The sequence below is a fragment of the Saccopteryx bilineata genome, chromosome 1 (assembly GCF_036850765.1).
Source record: "Saccopteryx bilineata isolate mSacBil1 chromosome 1, mSacBil1_pri_phased_curated, whole genome shotgun sequence".
Lineage (NCBI taxonomy): Eukaryota > Metazoa > Chordata > Mammalia > Chiroptera > Emballonuridae > Saccopteryx > Saccopteryx bilineata.
Window position 1 is genome coordinate 42367082 of NC_089490.1, and position 16011 is coordinate 42383092.

General features: G+C 38.5%; 1 protein-coding gene across 3 annotated transcripts in view; it reads left to right on the forward strand.

Annotated features, from left to right (window-relative positions):
- Positions 1–16011, forward strand: part of ADGRB3 (adhesion G protein-coupled receptor B3) — a 788922-nt gene that overhangs the window by 370253 nt on the left and 402658 nt on the right. For all 3 annotated transcript variants that reach the window (XM_066253172.1, XM_066253185.1, XM_066253176.1), the window contains one exon: positions 7960–8154. In XM_066253172.1, coding sequence (XP_066109269.1) covers positions 7960–8154 — 195 coding nt within the window. The remainder of the gene's footprint in view (positions 1–7959; positions 8155–16011) is intronic.

The following is a 16011-nucleotide window of genomic DNA, read 5'->3' on the forward strand; positions in this document are numbered from 1 at the left end:
TCTTTCCAATCCTTGCTCTCTAAAATCAATGAATAAGTTTTTAAAAATTGAAATATACATATAAGAAAGCAATATTTACTTCTATGAAGTTTGTAAGTAGAGATCATATTGTGATTTTTCAGTTATTTAAAAAGAATTCGAGAAGGAGAAACAAAAAATAACTTAAAAGGATCTGGGGAGAACATTTAAAGTTATAGAACAGGAGCAAAGGCAGGAAAATGTGATTAGTTTGGTCAGGTCAAGATGGAGAACCTACATCAGTAGTGGAACAGTTGGCTGGATCAAACTGACACTTCACTTCACAGACCATACTGACTTTTGCATAAACCATAGCAAGAATATATTTTCAAATGTGATATTACATCTAAGCTTGAAGGAAAAACAGGGAAGAGAAAAGAAATGAAGAGCAAATGAAGAGAAAAGAAAGCAAAGTCAGAGCTATAGGGGAAAGCAGTGGATCAGCAGCCTGTGAAAATTTCAGGCTACATGTGAGTCCTAGGCAGTGGAGGTTGAGATTCTAAAGCCTCTGGGATGCTGACAAGACCCCGCAGACAAAAGCAGTAATGCTGTCCATTCAATCTCTCTGCAGCGGTCCAGCACTCTCTTGGCTGCTCTGGCATCATGGACTAGAAAAACCCTGCAAGTCTAGAATATATCTAAGAAATTTACAGTTTATATAAGACTTTTGTAGGAAGCAAAAAAAAAAATCACCTTTCAGAAATGTAAACTCCTAGTCTGAGCTGTAAAGAGAAGGAATTAATATGAAAATTAGCATAAAAATGCTCCAATGTTATTGAACTGCCTGAGTCACTGCCCACTCTCAGGAAAAGGCACACAAAACTGGTCGCTAGCAACTCTTTCACAAACCAGCCACTTGGGGTCTCCAAGAGATAAATACATCCTATTGAATATAAGTTCACAATGACTACAGATATCATGAGGGAGAATCTTCAAATGCCAAAACCAGAAGAACTAGAAATGCAACAAGTAAAAATAATTTTTAAAAAGTATGAAATGAACCATAAAATTTGTTTTAAATAGTTTCAGAAATAAGAGAAAGCATAGTTAAGGAATGGGAGAACATGAAAGAGATTGACTAGAACTTTATTATTATTATTACTATTATTATTATTAAGTGAGAGGCAAGGAGATAGTGAGACTGACTCCCACATGTGCATAGACTGGGGTACACCCATGAAGCCCCTCTTGGGGCTACTACTTTGTTGCTCAGCAACTGAGCCATTTTAGTGCCTGAGGTAGGCCATAGAGCCATCTTCAGCACCCAGAGCCAACTCGCTTGAACCATTCGAGCCATGGCTGTGGAAGAAGAGAGAGAGAAAGAGAGAAAAAGGGAAAGAGGAGGGTAGAAGAAGCAGATGGTTACTTCTTATATGTGCTTTGACTGGGAATTGAACCTGGTACTCTCACACACCAAGCCAATGCTCTACCACTAAGCCTACCAGCCAGGGCCTGAATGGAAGTCCTATAAGTGGAAAATATTATTATTGAAGTTAATGCATAAAGTAAATATCTAATTCAACACAACTGAACAAAATATTATTCAATTCGGAAGTCAGGGCTGGAAAAAATCACTCAGAAGCCAGAATAGATGGGTAAAGAAATAAAAAATATAAAAGAGAACTTAAAATGAAAAATAGAATAAAAAATTTAGTACACTTTTAATAGAAATGTATTCCACCTGCCTTGGCCAGATAGCTCAGTTGATAAGAGTGTCAGCCTGATCCTAGAAATTGCAGTTTGATCCCTGGTAGGACACATACAGGAACAGATTAATATTCCTCTCTCTCTCTTTCTCTCTCTCTCTTTCTTTCTCTCTCTCTCTTCCCTTTCTCTCTCTCTCTTCTCTTTCTCTCTCTCTTCTTTTTCTCTCTCTCTTCCCTTCTTCTCTCTCTGAAATCAATAAATAAAAATTAAAAAAAAAAAGTAAATATATTCCAGAAATGCACCACAAAGAGATTCAGGGAGAGGAAATATTCTCTGAATTTGTGTATAAAATTTTTAAAAAGTTGGACACAGATAAGATATTCAGAGATAGAAAACTGACACTCTTGGACATAGACAAAAGTAAAGTGTTTACCGGGAAGAGAGGGTTATGGTGGAAAGAGGGACAAGTATGTGGTGACATAGAGTGATTTGACTTTGGGTATTGGATGTATAACACAACCACCAGTTCAAATGCTGTAGAGATGTTTACCTGAAATCTTTACATGCTTACTGATCAATGTCACCCAGTTAAATTTAATTTCCTAAAAAGAAAAAAAAGTTAAAAGAAGGAAAGAAAAGAAATTGTTTCAATACATAAAAACAAATCTACATAAACTTAATCTGCATTATACTAAAGACACAAAGAAAAATTTTAAAAGCTACCACAAAGAAAAGACTGATAATCTACAAAAGATCAGCTGTTTGTTAGGAGACTTTGCAGTTGTAACAAAAGAGGTACTAAAATCACATCATGAAAATGCTAAAGGGAAAATAAAAACATTCCTATCTAAAAAGTCAATTGAAAGTAAGTACACCTTAAAAAATAAAAAAGTGAGTCAAAGATTTGAAAGAGTTACCATTCACAGACCTTTATTAAAATAATTACTAAAAGATTTGGAAAAAAAAGACAATACACTGAAAGTAGAAAAGAATTTAAGAAAAATTGTTAAGAAGCAATAGGAATAAATTGATTAAAAAGTACTACCAGAGTAAAAATCAGTAATTATATAGAAAATACTAATTTGAGAAATTCAAAAGCAAGGTGGGTTAAATTATTAAATATCAATAGAAGTAAAGCTGTAAGATAAGACTGAAATGATCACTAACTGGATAGAAATCATGGGAGAATAGTGGTAGGGTGGGTAAAATAAGATAGGTACAAGTTTGGAATTAGAGATTAAGATGATATTTGGATGATCTATAAATCAAACAGTGGAGAGTGTATTTGATTTAACGTGAAAATAGGTGTATATTTATTGATTGATTGATTTACTAGCAGAGAAATGACGTGTTCAGAGATGTGAAAGATAGGACAGTTTGGCATGGCAGAGGACTCAGTACGATCAGTTAGGACACTGCTGGATTGAGAGTAATGAGAGGTGGTGAAGATCTGCATCAGGATCTATCTTTTGCCCATAGGCAAAATGGATGGATATGAAAAGCATTGCATAGCTAGTATTCAAAGGAGTTAGAAATTACGGATAGGAAGAAAAGAAGGGAAACAGTCATGGAATGTCCACTTTTAACTTTTTAGTAACACATTTATAACCATCATGTGATGATATTGTCTTCCTTTTACAAATAGATCAAATGATTCTAGGAAAGAGGCAAATAATGTGTCTAGTGGTCCTATAAGTAGTAGAACCACAATTTAAATCCAGATTGAAGACTTTATTTGCTCTATAAACATGATATACTACTAAGATTCCCAGAAAGAATGATTAGAAGATAACTTCTGAGTTTAATCTGCAGCTAAAATAGTTGTTGGGTTCAAACCAGACTTGATGCTTCTTTTATTTTGAAGACAATCACAAAGAAGACAATATTTGAAAGAAAAGAGCAATATGAAAAGTTATTTTTTTAAAGATTTTTAAAAATTTTTTATTTATTCATTTTAGAGAGGAGAGAGAGAATGAGGAAGAGAGAGAGAGAAAGAAAGAGGGGGGGGGGAAGGGGGGAGGAGCAGGAAGCATCAACTCCCATATATACCTTGACCAGGCAAGCCCAGGGTTTTGAACTGGTGACCTCAGTGTTCCAGGTTAACACTTTATCCACTGCGCCACCACAGGTCAGGCTGAAAAGTTATTATTTAAGTAAGGCCATATTTTTGAGACAGGGAAGGATTATAGAAGAAAAGATTGGAAGAGGTTCAAATCATAGAAATAATCATAGAGTTAAGTTATAGAGATAGAAACAAATGAGGAGAGATAGAATGCAAATAAAGTACAATTTGAAATAGAGGCAAAGTAAGTTGAACAAACCTTATCTAAATTCTACTTCCTGACCCAGAAAAGAAAACAACAGACCTGCAGATAAACACAGATTTGTCATTCTAGGAAAAAGTGGGCACATGGTAAGGAAAGAACCTTTTACAGTACACTTGTATTGTGGAAGCAGAATCAAGAAACTGGAATCGTTAATCAACTAAATATGTTCTGGATGGATATCTATCTTATGGAAGGGTTCTTGATGCACTTTGTAGTTGCTACCAATAGTCTATACCAGTGTGTACAGCTATTTCAAGGTATTTGTTCTGGGTACTTTCCACCAACAATGCCAGGGAAGATGCTAATTAATGCCATTTGTGAGAACTGAAGTTGTGAATTGGGCACCTGTTTGCAAAGAGCTAAAGTGAGAACAACTCATTCCACATAAAGCCTGCTGAGCAGCTGTCAGATGGCAATGATGTTAATTTACTGCTGACTTGGGCCACACTTGATGTTGACCCAGACGTGAAAGACTGGCTTTCCTATCTCTGATTAGCTGAACCTGTCAATGCCTTCCATACTATTTTTATTACAAAGAGAAAACATGTCTAAATGTTTTATTCATCAAGATTCAACTTAATGTGATGATGCTTTTGTTTGGAAGGAAGGAGACGTCAGATCTGAGAAAATTAGATCCCTCACAGACATGCATATGCATTGCCAAATAGATGCAGAGCTGGCTGGAAGTAGTCAGAGGATGTTTACCTTGGCAGCCATTGCTGTGTTCTCTTCCTAATGGAGGACCATTTAAGTCCTCTGTGGCTTTGAGTACCACAGCTGGGATCTGCACTGCCAGCACAAAACTGAACACTGTGTTTTATGACATATTTTTAGGTTAGCCCCTGTTAACTTCATTTTACTTTTTTTTAAAAAAAAAAGTTAGTGTTTTGTTTTTAAGGATTTTATTTATTGAGTTTAGGGAGAGGAGAGAGAGAGCGAGAAGGTGGGGGAGGAGCGGAAAGCATCAACTCGTTGCTTCTCGTATGTGTCTTGACCGGGCAAGCCTGGGGTTTCAAACTGGTGACCTCAGCATTCCAGGTTGATGCTTTATCTCCTGTGCCACCACAGGTCAGGCTAACTTTATTTCACTTTAAAACTTTCTTCACAATCCAATTACTGAACCAGATATTTTCAAGCCCAGAAGCTTTACTGTCTCTAAGCCAGGTATTTTTCATCATAGTTGATACCAGTGTTTGCTACTGCCCTATGTTGATGAGCAAGTTAAGGCAGCTTTCAAATGTACCTAACTTAATCTTATGACCTAATGTGAGCGTAGAGGGAAATTGACTCATTCATTCATTAATTTAAGTTGTTTAGTATATTGACTAAATCCTCTCGGAGCCGGGAATGTAAGAGTAAACAAAATCACTTTCTTTACAAGGCTTATATTCTAATGGTAGGGGGGAGGATGCAAAACAAACAAACAAATAAGCCAAGAAATAAATGGTACAATAACTGGTAAGTTTGAACACAATGAAGGAGGTAAGATCAATGACAATGGTACCAAATTGGATAAGACCCCTCTTAGGAAGAGACAAAAAAATATGAATTTCTATAGGACCTCCAAATGATAGAGTGGATAGAATGTCAATTTGGAATGCTGAGGCCACCGATTCAAAACCCTGAGATCACCAGCTTGAGTGTGGACTTGTTGGCTTGAGTGTGGGGTCATCAACTTAAGCACAGAGTCGCTGGCTTGAGTGCAAGATCATCAACATGATCCCAGGTTCACTGACTTGAGCCCAAAGGTCACTATCATGAAGCCCAAGGTCACTGGCTTGAGCAAAAGGTCACTGGCTTGGCTTGGTCCCCCAGTCCAGGCACATATGAGAAGCAATCAATAAACATCTAAAGTGACACAACTACGAGTTGATGCTTCTCATCTCTCTCCCTTCCTGGTTGTCTGTCCCTGCCTGTCTCTCTCTCTCTCTCTCTAAGTGATAATGATAATAATAATAATTTTTTAATGTTTTAACTAGATAGGCATATTTTTTAAATCTTAGAGAAGACATAGTAACTGAGTCTTCTATGGATTTAATTAATTAATCATAAATTGCAAAGTTTAAATAAAATCCTGGGCATTACTGGCTCCATGACCACCCATGGTATTATATCAAAAAGGTACAGTTAAGACATAAAAATGTAATAACTAGCAAATTTTCACTGAGCCATATTCTAAAGCTGTGTGGATAAGGCAGGGAACCTACCCTCAGATTCAGAAGGACTGCTGGGGCAGAAAGACATATGAGCAAATGATTATAATTCAATGTGCCACAGTGATGTATGGGTAAGGGAAGAGATAGCACAGAGGAGGAGGTGACTAACTGTTTAAATATTTAGAAGAACTGATACTAAGTGTGAGTGGTGCATAAACATGAAATTATAGCCTGACCTGTGGTGGCGCAGTGGATAAAGCGTTGACCTGGAAATGCTGAGGTCGCCGGTTCGAAACCCTGGGCTTGCCTGGTCAAGGCACATATGGGAGTTGATGCTGCCAGCTCCTCCCTCCCTTCTATCTCTCCTCTGTCTCTCTCTCTCCTCTCTAAAATGAATTAAAAAAAAAAAAAAAGAAATTATATAAGGGAGTGGGTGGGATAGCCAGGGTAAACACAGGAAGTTATGGAACCCAAGACCTGAACTGAAAATTGCAAATATTCATCAATAATTTAGAAAAGCAGCAAGGGCTGATCACTAATGCCATACCAATCCTATTCAATGCTTTGGGCTTTCACCCATAGTTGATGGCTGCCACTGAGGAGGGACAGGGGAGAAGTGAATGAAGAAAGAGGGAAGAACTGAATTGCCTAACTTTTAGCATAATAACAGAAATAGAGTGTATCTGAAGATTTTTACTTTACCAAAATATTTTTAGAGACTAAACAAAAATAAAATATCTGAAGTAGCAAGTTATTTAAAAAAATTTTTTTCAAAAACCCCTAACTTTTTAGATTAGTTCAGATTGATTAGTGTATTCTACAGGATTTGTTAGCACAGTTCTTAACAGAAACTTGATCGTTACAATTATTACACATGACCCTTTCTATTTCAATATTTCTCTGGGGTGCTCGTTCTTAATTATTTCATGAGCTTTTGGTAAGTTGATTTTATCACGAATTTTAGAAGTGGGATGATAAGGATTAACCATTCAGTAAATAGAGAAAAGTATAATGGATACTTGCTATCACTTTGCCCTCTCTGACTTTACCATTTTTTTATACTATAAAGTGCTTTTCTTTCCTTGAACTGTAAGATAAGCAAACATAAAAATTGAAGACATTTTTCTCTGGCCATTAAACTAATTTAAACTTTGCATCTTAATAGTTTATTCTGCTGCTGAAGATCTAGCTAAGAGGTGTTTTATTTTTTTTGGTTGTCTCATTTTTATTGTTATTAGTTTATTTCTTTTTAAAGTAAAGTAATCTAGTTTTCAGTCACATCATAGTGTAACTATAAAATTAGAGATATTTTCTAAAGTTAAAATGTCCTTGTGACAATTTTGCTGCTTAAGAAAAATGTATTTATTTTAAGAGGTCAGGCAAGAAATTATTAAACTTGGTTTGTTAATAAAAATGGAAGTTTTAAAGTATTTATCATCTTTCATCTCTGAACACACCTTAAACAATCTCCATGTTTAACACATGCAAGGGTATTTTTTATTTTTGCTTCAGTTTAAAAACCTAAGTTAATACATAGTTTCTCCATTGTGTTGATTTTGTGTTCTGGGAATGAGATAAAGACAAGTCTGTGAAGCCAGCCGAAGTATTATAAACACTCGTTAGTTTTACGCTGGATGTTTGTCTGAGTGTGTGATACACATAATTTACAAGTTTGAAATTTTCCCAAGTGTTGCAAAGCTTTTTTAAAGTTAACTCTTCAATCATACATACATTTCTTTGATGAAGATATATAGGGAAAAAGTAATGAAGATTCTGATGTTTATTCTGTTCTTTTTTTTTTGACCATCCAGATTAAAGAACACCTTGCTAAGGGTCAGCGAATGTTGGCAGGCGATGGAATGTCCCAGGTGACCAAGACACTGTTGGATTTAACTCAGAGGAAAAATTTCTATGCAGGAGATCTTCTGATGTCCGTGGAAATCCTCAGAAATGTGACAGACACATTTAAAAGGGCAAGTTACATCCCTGCTTCTGACGGTGTCCAGGTAAGGGAGATAATCCCGTGAAGGAAAAGTCTAGTAAACGTGCAGTCAGTTGTTGGTCACAGGAATCCAGTAGAGCCTGGAGGGGAAGAACACTCACCCCTGCTTAGGGAAACTTGCAGGTTGTGCTTAGTGTGAGCTCTGGCAGTGGCCTCAATTCCCTCAGTCTTTCTATACCCAGTGTCCTCAACCATAGAAGGTTCATAGTACACCTCAAGGAGATCCTGAATGAGAATGTGTGTGAAGTGTTTTGAGCCCTCAGATAAAAGGCACTCTAGCAAATTCAAGGTTGTATCATGGATATTTTATTCCCACATATAATATCACCTTCTTGCCATAGGAGACTATTAAAAGTACATTAAGCATAATGAAAGCACATTAACTATAACATGTAAAGAAGACATACTTTGTTTTGTTGGTGGGGGGGTTGCTATCAGAAGAGGGTAAGGCCATATTTAATTTTGTGGCACCATTACCTGAAAATGTCAGGCAAATGGAAAATTGTTCTGGATAAAAAAAATCTGAAATGCAATAACTCCTCCCAGCATATTTTTCTTATCTTAGAAGATTCCAAGAGCAGCCTCATCTACTTCCATCCTAAAGTTTAAGTACTCAGCCAGTTTCAGTATTGCCTTTGCCATTAAAACTAAGCCCCTTGAATGGCAAACAAAGCAGATTTAATGCAATGCTAGTTTGCATTTCAGATTAACTCTTTTGTGCTGTAGACTAAAATGTACTCCTGCCAAGAATGCTGAGTTGATTTGCACGTTTCCAGCATGATGTCCTTCTTGTATCTCTGCATAAAGTTCATTAAAGTAAAAGTTTGGCAAAACTCCTAGATCAGGTAGTGTTCTTTCAGCCTGTTCTTTGTTTGGGGGTTTTATTTCCGTCTCACTTGGACAATCCAGATGGCTTTGTTTTGTTTTGTTTTTGTATTTGAATCATCTATTGAGGAAAAAAAGCTTTTTAGAATTATGGAATTATTTATAAATAATATTGATACCTGATTTGTATAGAGGCATGTATATACTGCTGGATATAACTGCTATGAAAATTATTGGAGCTTTATTCTATATCATATTACCAGTGTCCAAGAAGACATTTTTAATTGTCAAAATATATCGAAGTGGGGGGAAGGGTGGGAAGATTATCATCCTTTGAGCATTTCAAAGATATTTTTTCTTCCTCACAAAGAATGAAACGGTTTTCCAATTTTCAAATTAAATAAAGTAAGCCAGTACAGCTTTTCCCTATAGTTCTGAAATACTTCTCATTCATTAGCATTTACATTAAAAAATGACATTTGAAGTCCTTGACACAAAATGAAAGTTGTAATTTCAAAACCCCTCAGACGTGTGTGTTCACTGCTGAAACATCAGACGGAGTGACGTACTGCATCATCTCCAGGGCCTCTTCGAATTCTCAAGGGTGTAAGGCTTTAAGGTGGTAGGTGCTCAAAAGCAAGCAATTGCGATTACCAGGTGTTATTATTATTAATTTGGGGGGGATATTTTTAAATTGAACTAATTATTAGAGTTCATTGACTCAATGAATAATTAGCTTAATCAAAAGCTTAGTCATGGACATGAGCTAGCTTGACTAAATAGAGCAATTTGACCATTTATTTTGTTGTCAATTTGACATAATCAGAAATAGGTTCCTCCATTTCCATCCTATTCTATTATTAGAACCTCTACATATACCCAAAATTTGAGCACATTGGTGTCCTGGTCATTCTTTCACAACAAGAGTTGCATTTTTCCCTTTCATTGACTTTACGGGTCTCTTTTTAGGTATCTGGTATACCTTTATCTTCTAGAATTCCTTTGTCTTCCATCTCTGCCTGTCAAAATCCTAGCCCGACATTAGCAAGTCTTTCTGAATGCCAGACCCTCAAGCCCTTGACTCCATCTGAAAATGATCTTTCTCTTTTTTGAAATCTCAGAGAACATTTTAACTCTTTTATTCTACTTTTCACAAAAATTTTATACAAATATTATCTATATATTTATTACCTTTGCTTATACTCCAGTGTATATAGCCTTCCTTAATATCTCCCATACCTTACTTAAACTTTAGTTCCCTGTTTCCAAGGGTTCTGGGCATTTCTGATTGGCTAGCATCTCTCCCTTAATGTGGCGTAATCTAAACTCATCTTGAATTCCAATTGTTCTTGCATTTTCTACTTCCTTTTGTAGAATTAGCAGTCTTTAGACTGGAGTAGTAATGCCATCTTGACCTAGTTGGGGAGATAGGTTAGGCAGTGAGCATGATGATTAAGGGTGCTTACTCTGTAGGCAGAATCCTGAGCTCCAGGTCATGGCCTTGCCTTGACACTTTTTAGGTAGGTGGTGCTAGATAAGTTACTGTGACCCAATCATCTCTTCCATTTTATGTGATTCTATTACCTATCTAATAGTAGAGAGAATATTTGTATAAAGTTTTTGTGAGAAGTAGAATAAAAAAGTTAAAATGTTCTTTGAGATTTCAAAACAGAGAAAGATCATTTTCAGATGGAGTCTGGGCTTGCTGGTCTGGCATTCAGAAAGACTTGCTAATGTCGGGTTAGGATTTTGACAGGCAGAGATGGAAGACAAAGGAATTCTAGAAGATAAAGGTATACCAGATACCTAAAAAGATACCTGTAAAGACAATGAAAGGGAAAAATGCAGCTCCTGTTGTGAAAGAATGACCAGGACCAGTGTGAGGACTAAATGATCTATATTAAAAGTACATAGCATGTTGCATATAGTAAGAGCTTAAAACAGTGTAGCTCTTATTATCCCAGAAGGTGAGCAACTCTCAGATGGAGCAAAAGTCCAAAGCATCTCTGGATCACAGGTGCCTGCTGCCCATGCAGGTGTGGATTGTGGGACCTCTCCTACCAAGAAGGGAAGGTCAAATGTTTCTCATGTCACTGACTAAGAAAGAATGGCACTGTTTTTTTTTTCTTTTTTACATATTGCAGAGAAGGGCAGAGAAAGTGTCAAGGAAAATGGGAGTCATAAAAGAAGTATTAGTCCTGAAGGTTGACACTCCAGGGCCATTTGAGAGTTGGAGACCCATGGATGAGTGGATGAGGAGAATGGCTTAAATCAATAACTAAGATGCCTGACACCAGGCTGTGAGCAGGACCACAACACCCAGTGGACAGTCACTCCAGGTCATAAGTGGCTGCTATTCCCAGTGCTTCCTGGTCTGAGAGGTTTCCCTATTGTTTCTTTGTGGTAGAGAGCCTCGAAGTAACAGCTCTTTCTGGTCAGTATTTAAACATTGCTCTTACTATAAAGGTGAAAATGAGAAATTCAGGGCCAAATAACTTTGTTAAATGAGTAGAATGTTAAGCAACAAATCTTGCTTCACAAATGGAGCTGAGTAGACCCTACCATGAACAAAATGTAGCAGATGGCTGCTGGCTGTGAGGAGTTCAGTGTCCAGAAGGGAGTACAAAGTATGCAAGGCAGTGAGGTGGAAAGAGGACGGGAGGCAAAGGTGTTGTAAGAATATATATAGTGCAGCCCATCAACTACTAAATGCCATGAAATGTAGATAAGTGGTTGTGCTTTTATATTTTGAAACCACAGTAAAACATCTGAGAGGTAGTTGTGTTCTTTCTGAATCCCCCATTATTTCTTTCAGGGTCAAGAAAATATTGAGATTTGGATTAGCATAATGTACAGGTAGTGTAGTTTGCCACTATGATTCCATATATTATCAAGGATTTTTCTTTCAAAAACATATTGAGTGATGTATTAGTTTACTAGAGCTGCCATAACAAATACCACAGAGTAGTGGCTTAAACAGGAGGTGTTTACTTTCTCACAGTTCTAAAAGCTGTAAGCCCAAGATGGTTTCCCCTGGGCCTTTGCCTTAGCTTTCCACGTCGCTGCCCTCCACCTGTGTCCCCACCTTTTTCTCTGTGTGCACCTGCCTTTGGCATCCGTGTGTTCTTTTTAAAAGGACAGACATCAGATTATATTAGGACCCACCCTATCAAACTCATTTTATCTTAATTACCTTTTCAAAGTCACTACCTTCAAATAGACTCATTCTGAGGTCCAAGGGGTTAGGACTTCAACTTAATTGATCTGAGGCAGCCACAATTCAGCTCAGAGTAAGGAATCTTGCAGGACTAAGAGTTTCCCTTGTAAAGAGGCAGGTGCCAGGCCTTTTTCCCAGGGGAAGAGCCTGCTAACGCTTCTGCCAATAGTCCTGCCAGGGGTCCACCTGTGATACACATGTGCCTCTTGCATGAGCTAGCTCTGAGGTGGCATCCAGGCTACCCAAACTTGGGTGATGGTTCACTACCTCATTCTTTACTCAAGACGCCCTCCCTGTCTGGATTGGAGAATGATTTTGCCACCCTGTGTTATGAAGTTTGTATAACATTGTTAAGGTACTTCTGGGCAAAACTATTTAGCATATTTAATTGTATTGGGTTCACTGACTTTTTGGTCTTTATTTTTAAGTGAGGTCCTCAGAACAAGACCAAGTTCATGTCCCAAAGCACTGAGCACTGGTTGCTGCTTCCATCCATGCTGCCTCCCACGCCCACTGCACCTCAAAGCAGATCCACGTGACTGTCCCTTGCTGGACCCCTTGATCCTCACTTAGCCTGGAAAGACACATAGCGTTGTGCAAAAATGTGTCTATTCAAGCTATTTAGAAATTCCACAGATCAGTGAGATCAGTGTGAAATATTCCTGAATCAATCAATGTGCTCATGTTGTTTTCATAATGAATCTGAGTCTCTGTGCGATTTGTGACAAAGAGAAGAAAAAAACAGATATTCTGACAGACTCTGATGTTTTGCCCCTAAACCAGGGAATGTGAGGGAATATTTACTTCCATAAGTTGATCTCACATTCCCCTGAATCTGGCAGATTGCACTGGTCAAACTCGGATTGTCCAGCCCTGTTGGCAGAGTCATCCAGCCTGCTGCGGGCCCCAATCAGTGCTGACCTCTGCGACCTTCACGCCCTGACCCTTTTGTCCTCTGGCTTATCCCCGGCTTTTCCAGTGGCTCAGTGTCTCATCTCCAAGTCATAGTCTTTGTATACCTTAGTTCCTGAAACCTGTTTCGTGTACCCTGGATTGTAATCTCCTGTCTTCCTGAACCCTTGATAGTTTTTAATTACCAATGGCCAGTGGATGTACTGGTTGGATAGGTATTCTGGATCAAAGATCTAAACCATGGTATAATATTGGTCAATTCTAAATTATTTTGTCTATTCACCTGTTACAAAAATAAATAAATAAATAGTTAAAGCATCCTTTAGAAATTGGTTAGCCGCCCTCCTTGGTTGTTGCCGGGTCTAAACCTGAGGACCAGGGTCAAACATCTACAACTGCTTTCTCTCCACTAATTAGGGCCTACAACTTTTGAAAAGTATGTATCTGTGCGTGCTGAGCAGGCAGAATACCATTTTAAATAGGAAGAGTTTAATCGCATATTTACTCAAGATAACTAATTTTCTTATCTGTGAAAATAAGGGTCGTAATTCCTTTTCTAGGTATCATGAGAAACCTAGTGTCAATGGATATTCAGCAGTGGAGGGGTTTGAAAGGAGCCAAGCCCATGGTCACACGCCCAGGAGGCATGCAATCAAGTTGATATATTTGAGTATTTATATTTTCCTATGCTGTATGCTGTATGCTAGGGGCACAAGAGTGAACAAAGTACAAATAATCCCAACTAGATTATAGCCTGGTAGAGGAAAAGGCCCTGTACTGATCCTCATACACATGCATCATAATTAAAAATTGTGATATATTTTAAAAGAACACCGCACAGTGCAACTGCACATCAGCATGTCTGTCACCCTGCAAGTGGATGCTGGACAGCCAGCTGGCCGCCTGCACTGCTCTCTCCTCTCTGCGTCGGAGTGAAGGAGCAGTCACTGGCGCATGCGCAGATGCATGCTAGTTTTGCTGAGGCATTCGTGCGTGTTGTAGAGGTGGAGTGGAGTCAGACCGTCATGCCATCTATCAGAACAGAAAGCAAGAGCCCCTGGCGGTAGATATAACCTCTCTTCCCATCATACTTTCATGGTTGATTATTTCTATCAACTGGCTGTTGCCTTTGTCTGTGGATTGCTTGCCAAGCGTGAATGCCAAAGATATTGGGAAGTGAAAAATAAAAATCTCCACAGATTAAAATCAGAAAAGAAGAAGCCTGATGAGTCTGGAGTACAGAGAGCAGGGGACAGATGGGGCACAGAATAGGGGGTTGGAGAGTTAGAGTTGGAGAGGTAGGAAAGAGCTAGAGCATGTGTGGCCTTACAGCCGTCACCTGCTCTAGAGAGGAATCAGTGCCCTGCACTGTGCCATGACCCTTCCTGCTCCTTGGTTCAGCCGTTCAGCCTTTCTCATGATTCCCTTGTATTCCTTAAAACTTTCAGTTCAACATAATTAAATCTGTTCCTTAGGGCACGTCTTTGTCTCTCGGGGCCCAAGCATTTTGATGGTGGGTGCAGAGGAGAGCACACCTGGGCAGCTCAGACATCTTAAATCACTAGCCAAATCTACAACCCTCTTTCTGCAAAGAATTCACGGAAAGTTCAGTGTTGTGATGTGCTTCAGCATATTTATAGAAAATTGCATAAAGTCCATGAGAAATTTGTCAAGTGAAAACAATCAGACATTGGACAAAAGATTATTTACCTCTTTTCATAAGAGCTTGTCCTTTTACTCACATATGGTTCAAGCTAAGAATGCACTTTGAACACAGCAGAGACTACATGCTTCTCTTTATAACATACCCTTACTTTCCTGATTTTCATAATGCTTTCTGCAAAGAAAAACCAAAAGGTCATGCATCCTGACCTTTGTGCCCGATAACTGTTAGTCACAGTGCCTGTCACATAGTAGGTGTTTTGTGATAATGACATTGAAAACCCCTCACAGCGGAATTCATTCTTAGGAAGAGCAGTTTTCTGCTGAACAAATTGTAGCCCCTGAAGTTAGTGCCAGTCAGCTCTGTGCTCTCATATTGCCCAGAGAGGAACAGACTATAAAATAGGACCAGAGGGAGTGCCTCTTGTTGGGATAGTCTATAGCAACATTATGGGTGCATATTTCTTATAATGTGGCTATAAAGACAAATCATGCAGCCAGTCATTAAAAAAGATGACACAAAGGGCATAAAACAATAAAGCTGCCATATGCTGAGCACTTAGCATGTGGCACATACTGTGCTAAGGATTAGCTCCAAACCTCATAACAGCTATTAACATCTCTTACAGGTTAGAGAAGCACGGCATCGGTGGGCAGCATTAGCCCAGAACCACCCAGTTCATAGATGTTGGGGAATCGTTTTTCTTTTTAATATTTTATTTATTGATTTTTAGAGAGAGGGAAAAGAGAGAGAGAGAGAGAGAGAAGGGAGAGGAGCAGGAAGCATCAACTCCCATATGTGCCTTGACCAGGCAAGCCCAAGGTTTCGAACCGGCAACCTCAGTGTTCCAGGTTGACGCTTTATCCCACTGCGCCACCACAGGTCAGGCAAGTTGGGGAATCTTTAAACCAGTTCTGCCTCCTTCAAGTTCTAAACTTACATTCTGCCAATGACACTCAATTTTTCAAATCAGTCTAGGTCATAGAGATCAGGCCTGATCAAAACAAAGCAAAAAAATGCATTGCCACATATAATACAGGGACTGACATCAATGACCTGACCCATAAATTATCAAAACAGAGGTATTACCACAATTAGCAGCACTCTTAAACAACTCTAGCAAGTAGTGGATCTGGCCTGACCAGGCAGTGGCACAGTGGATAGAGCGTTGGACTGGGATGCAGAGGACCCAGGTTCGAAACCCTGAGGTTGCCAGCTTGAGCACGGGCTCATCTGGTTTGAGA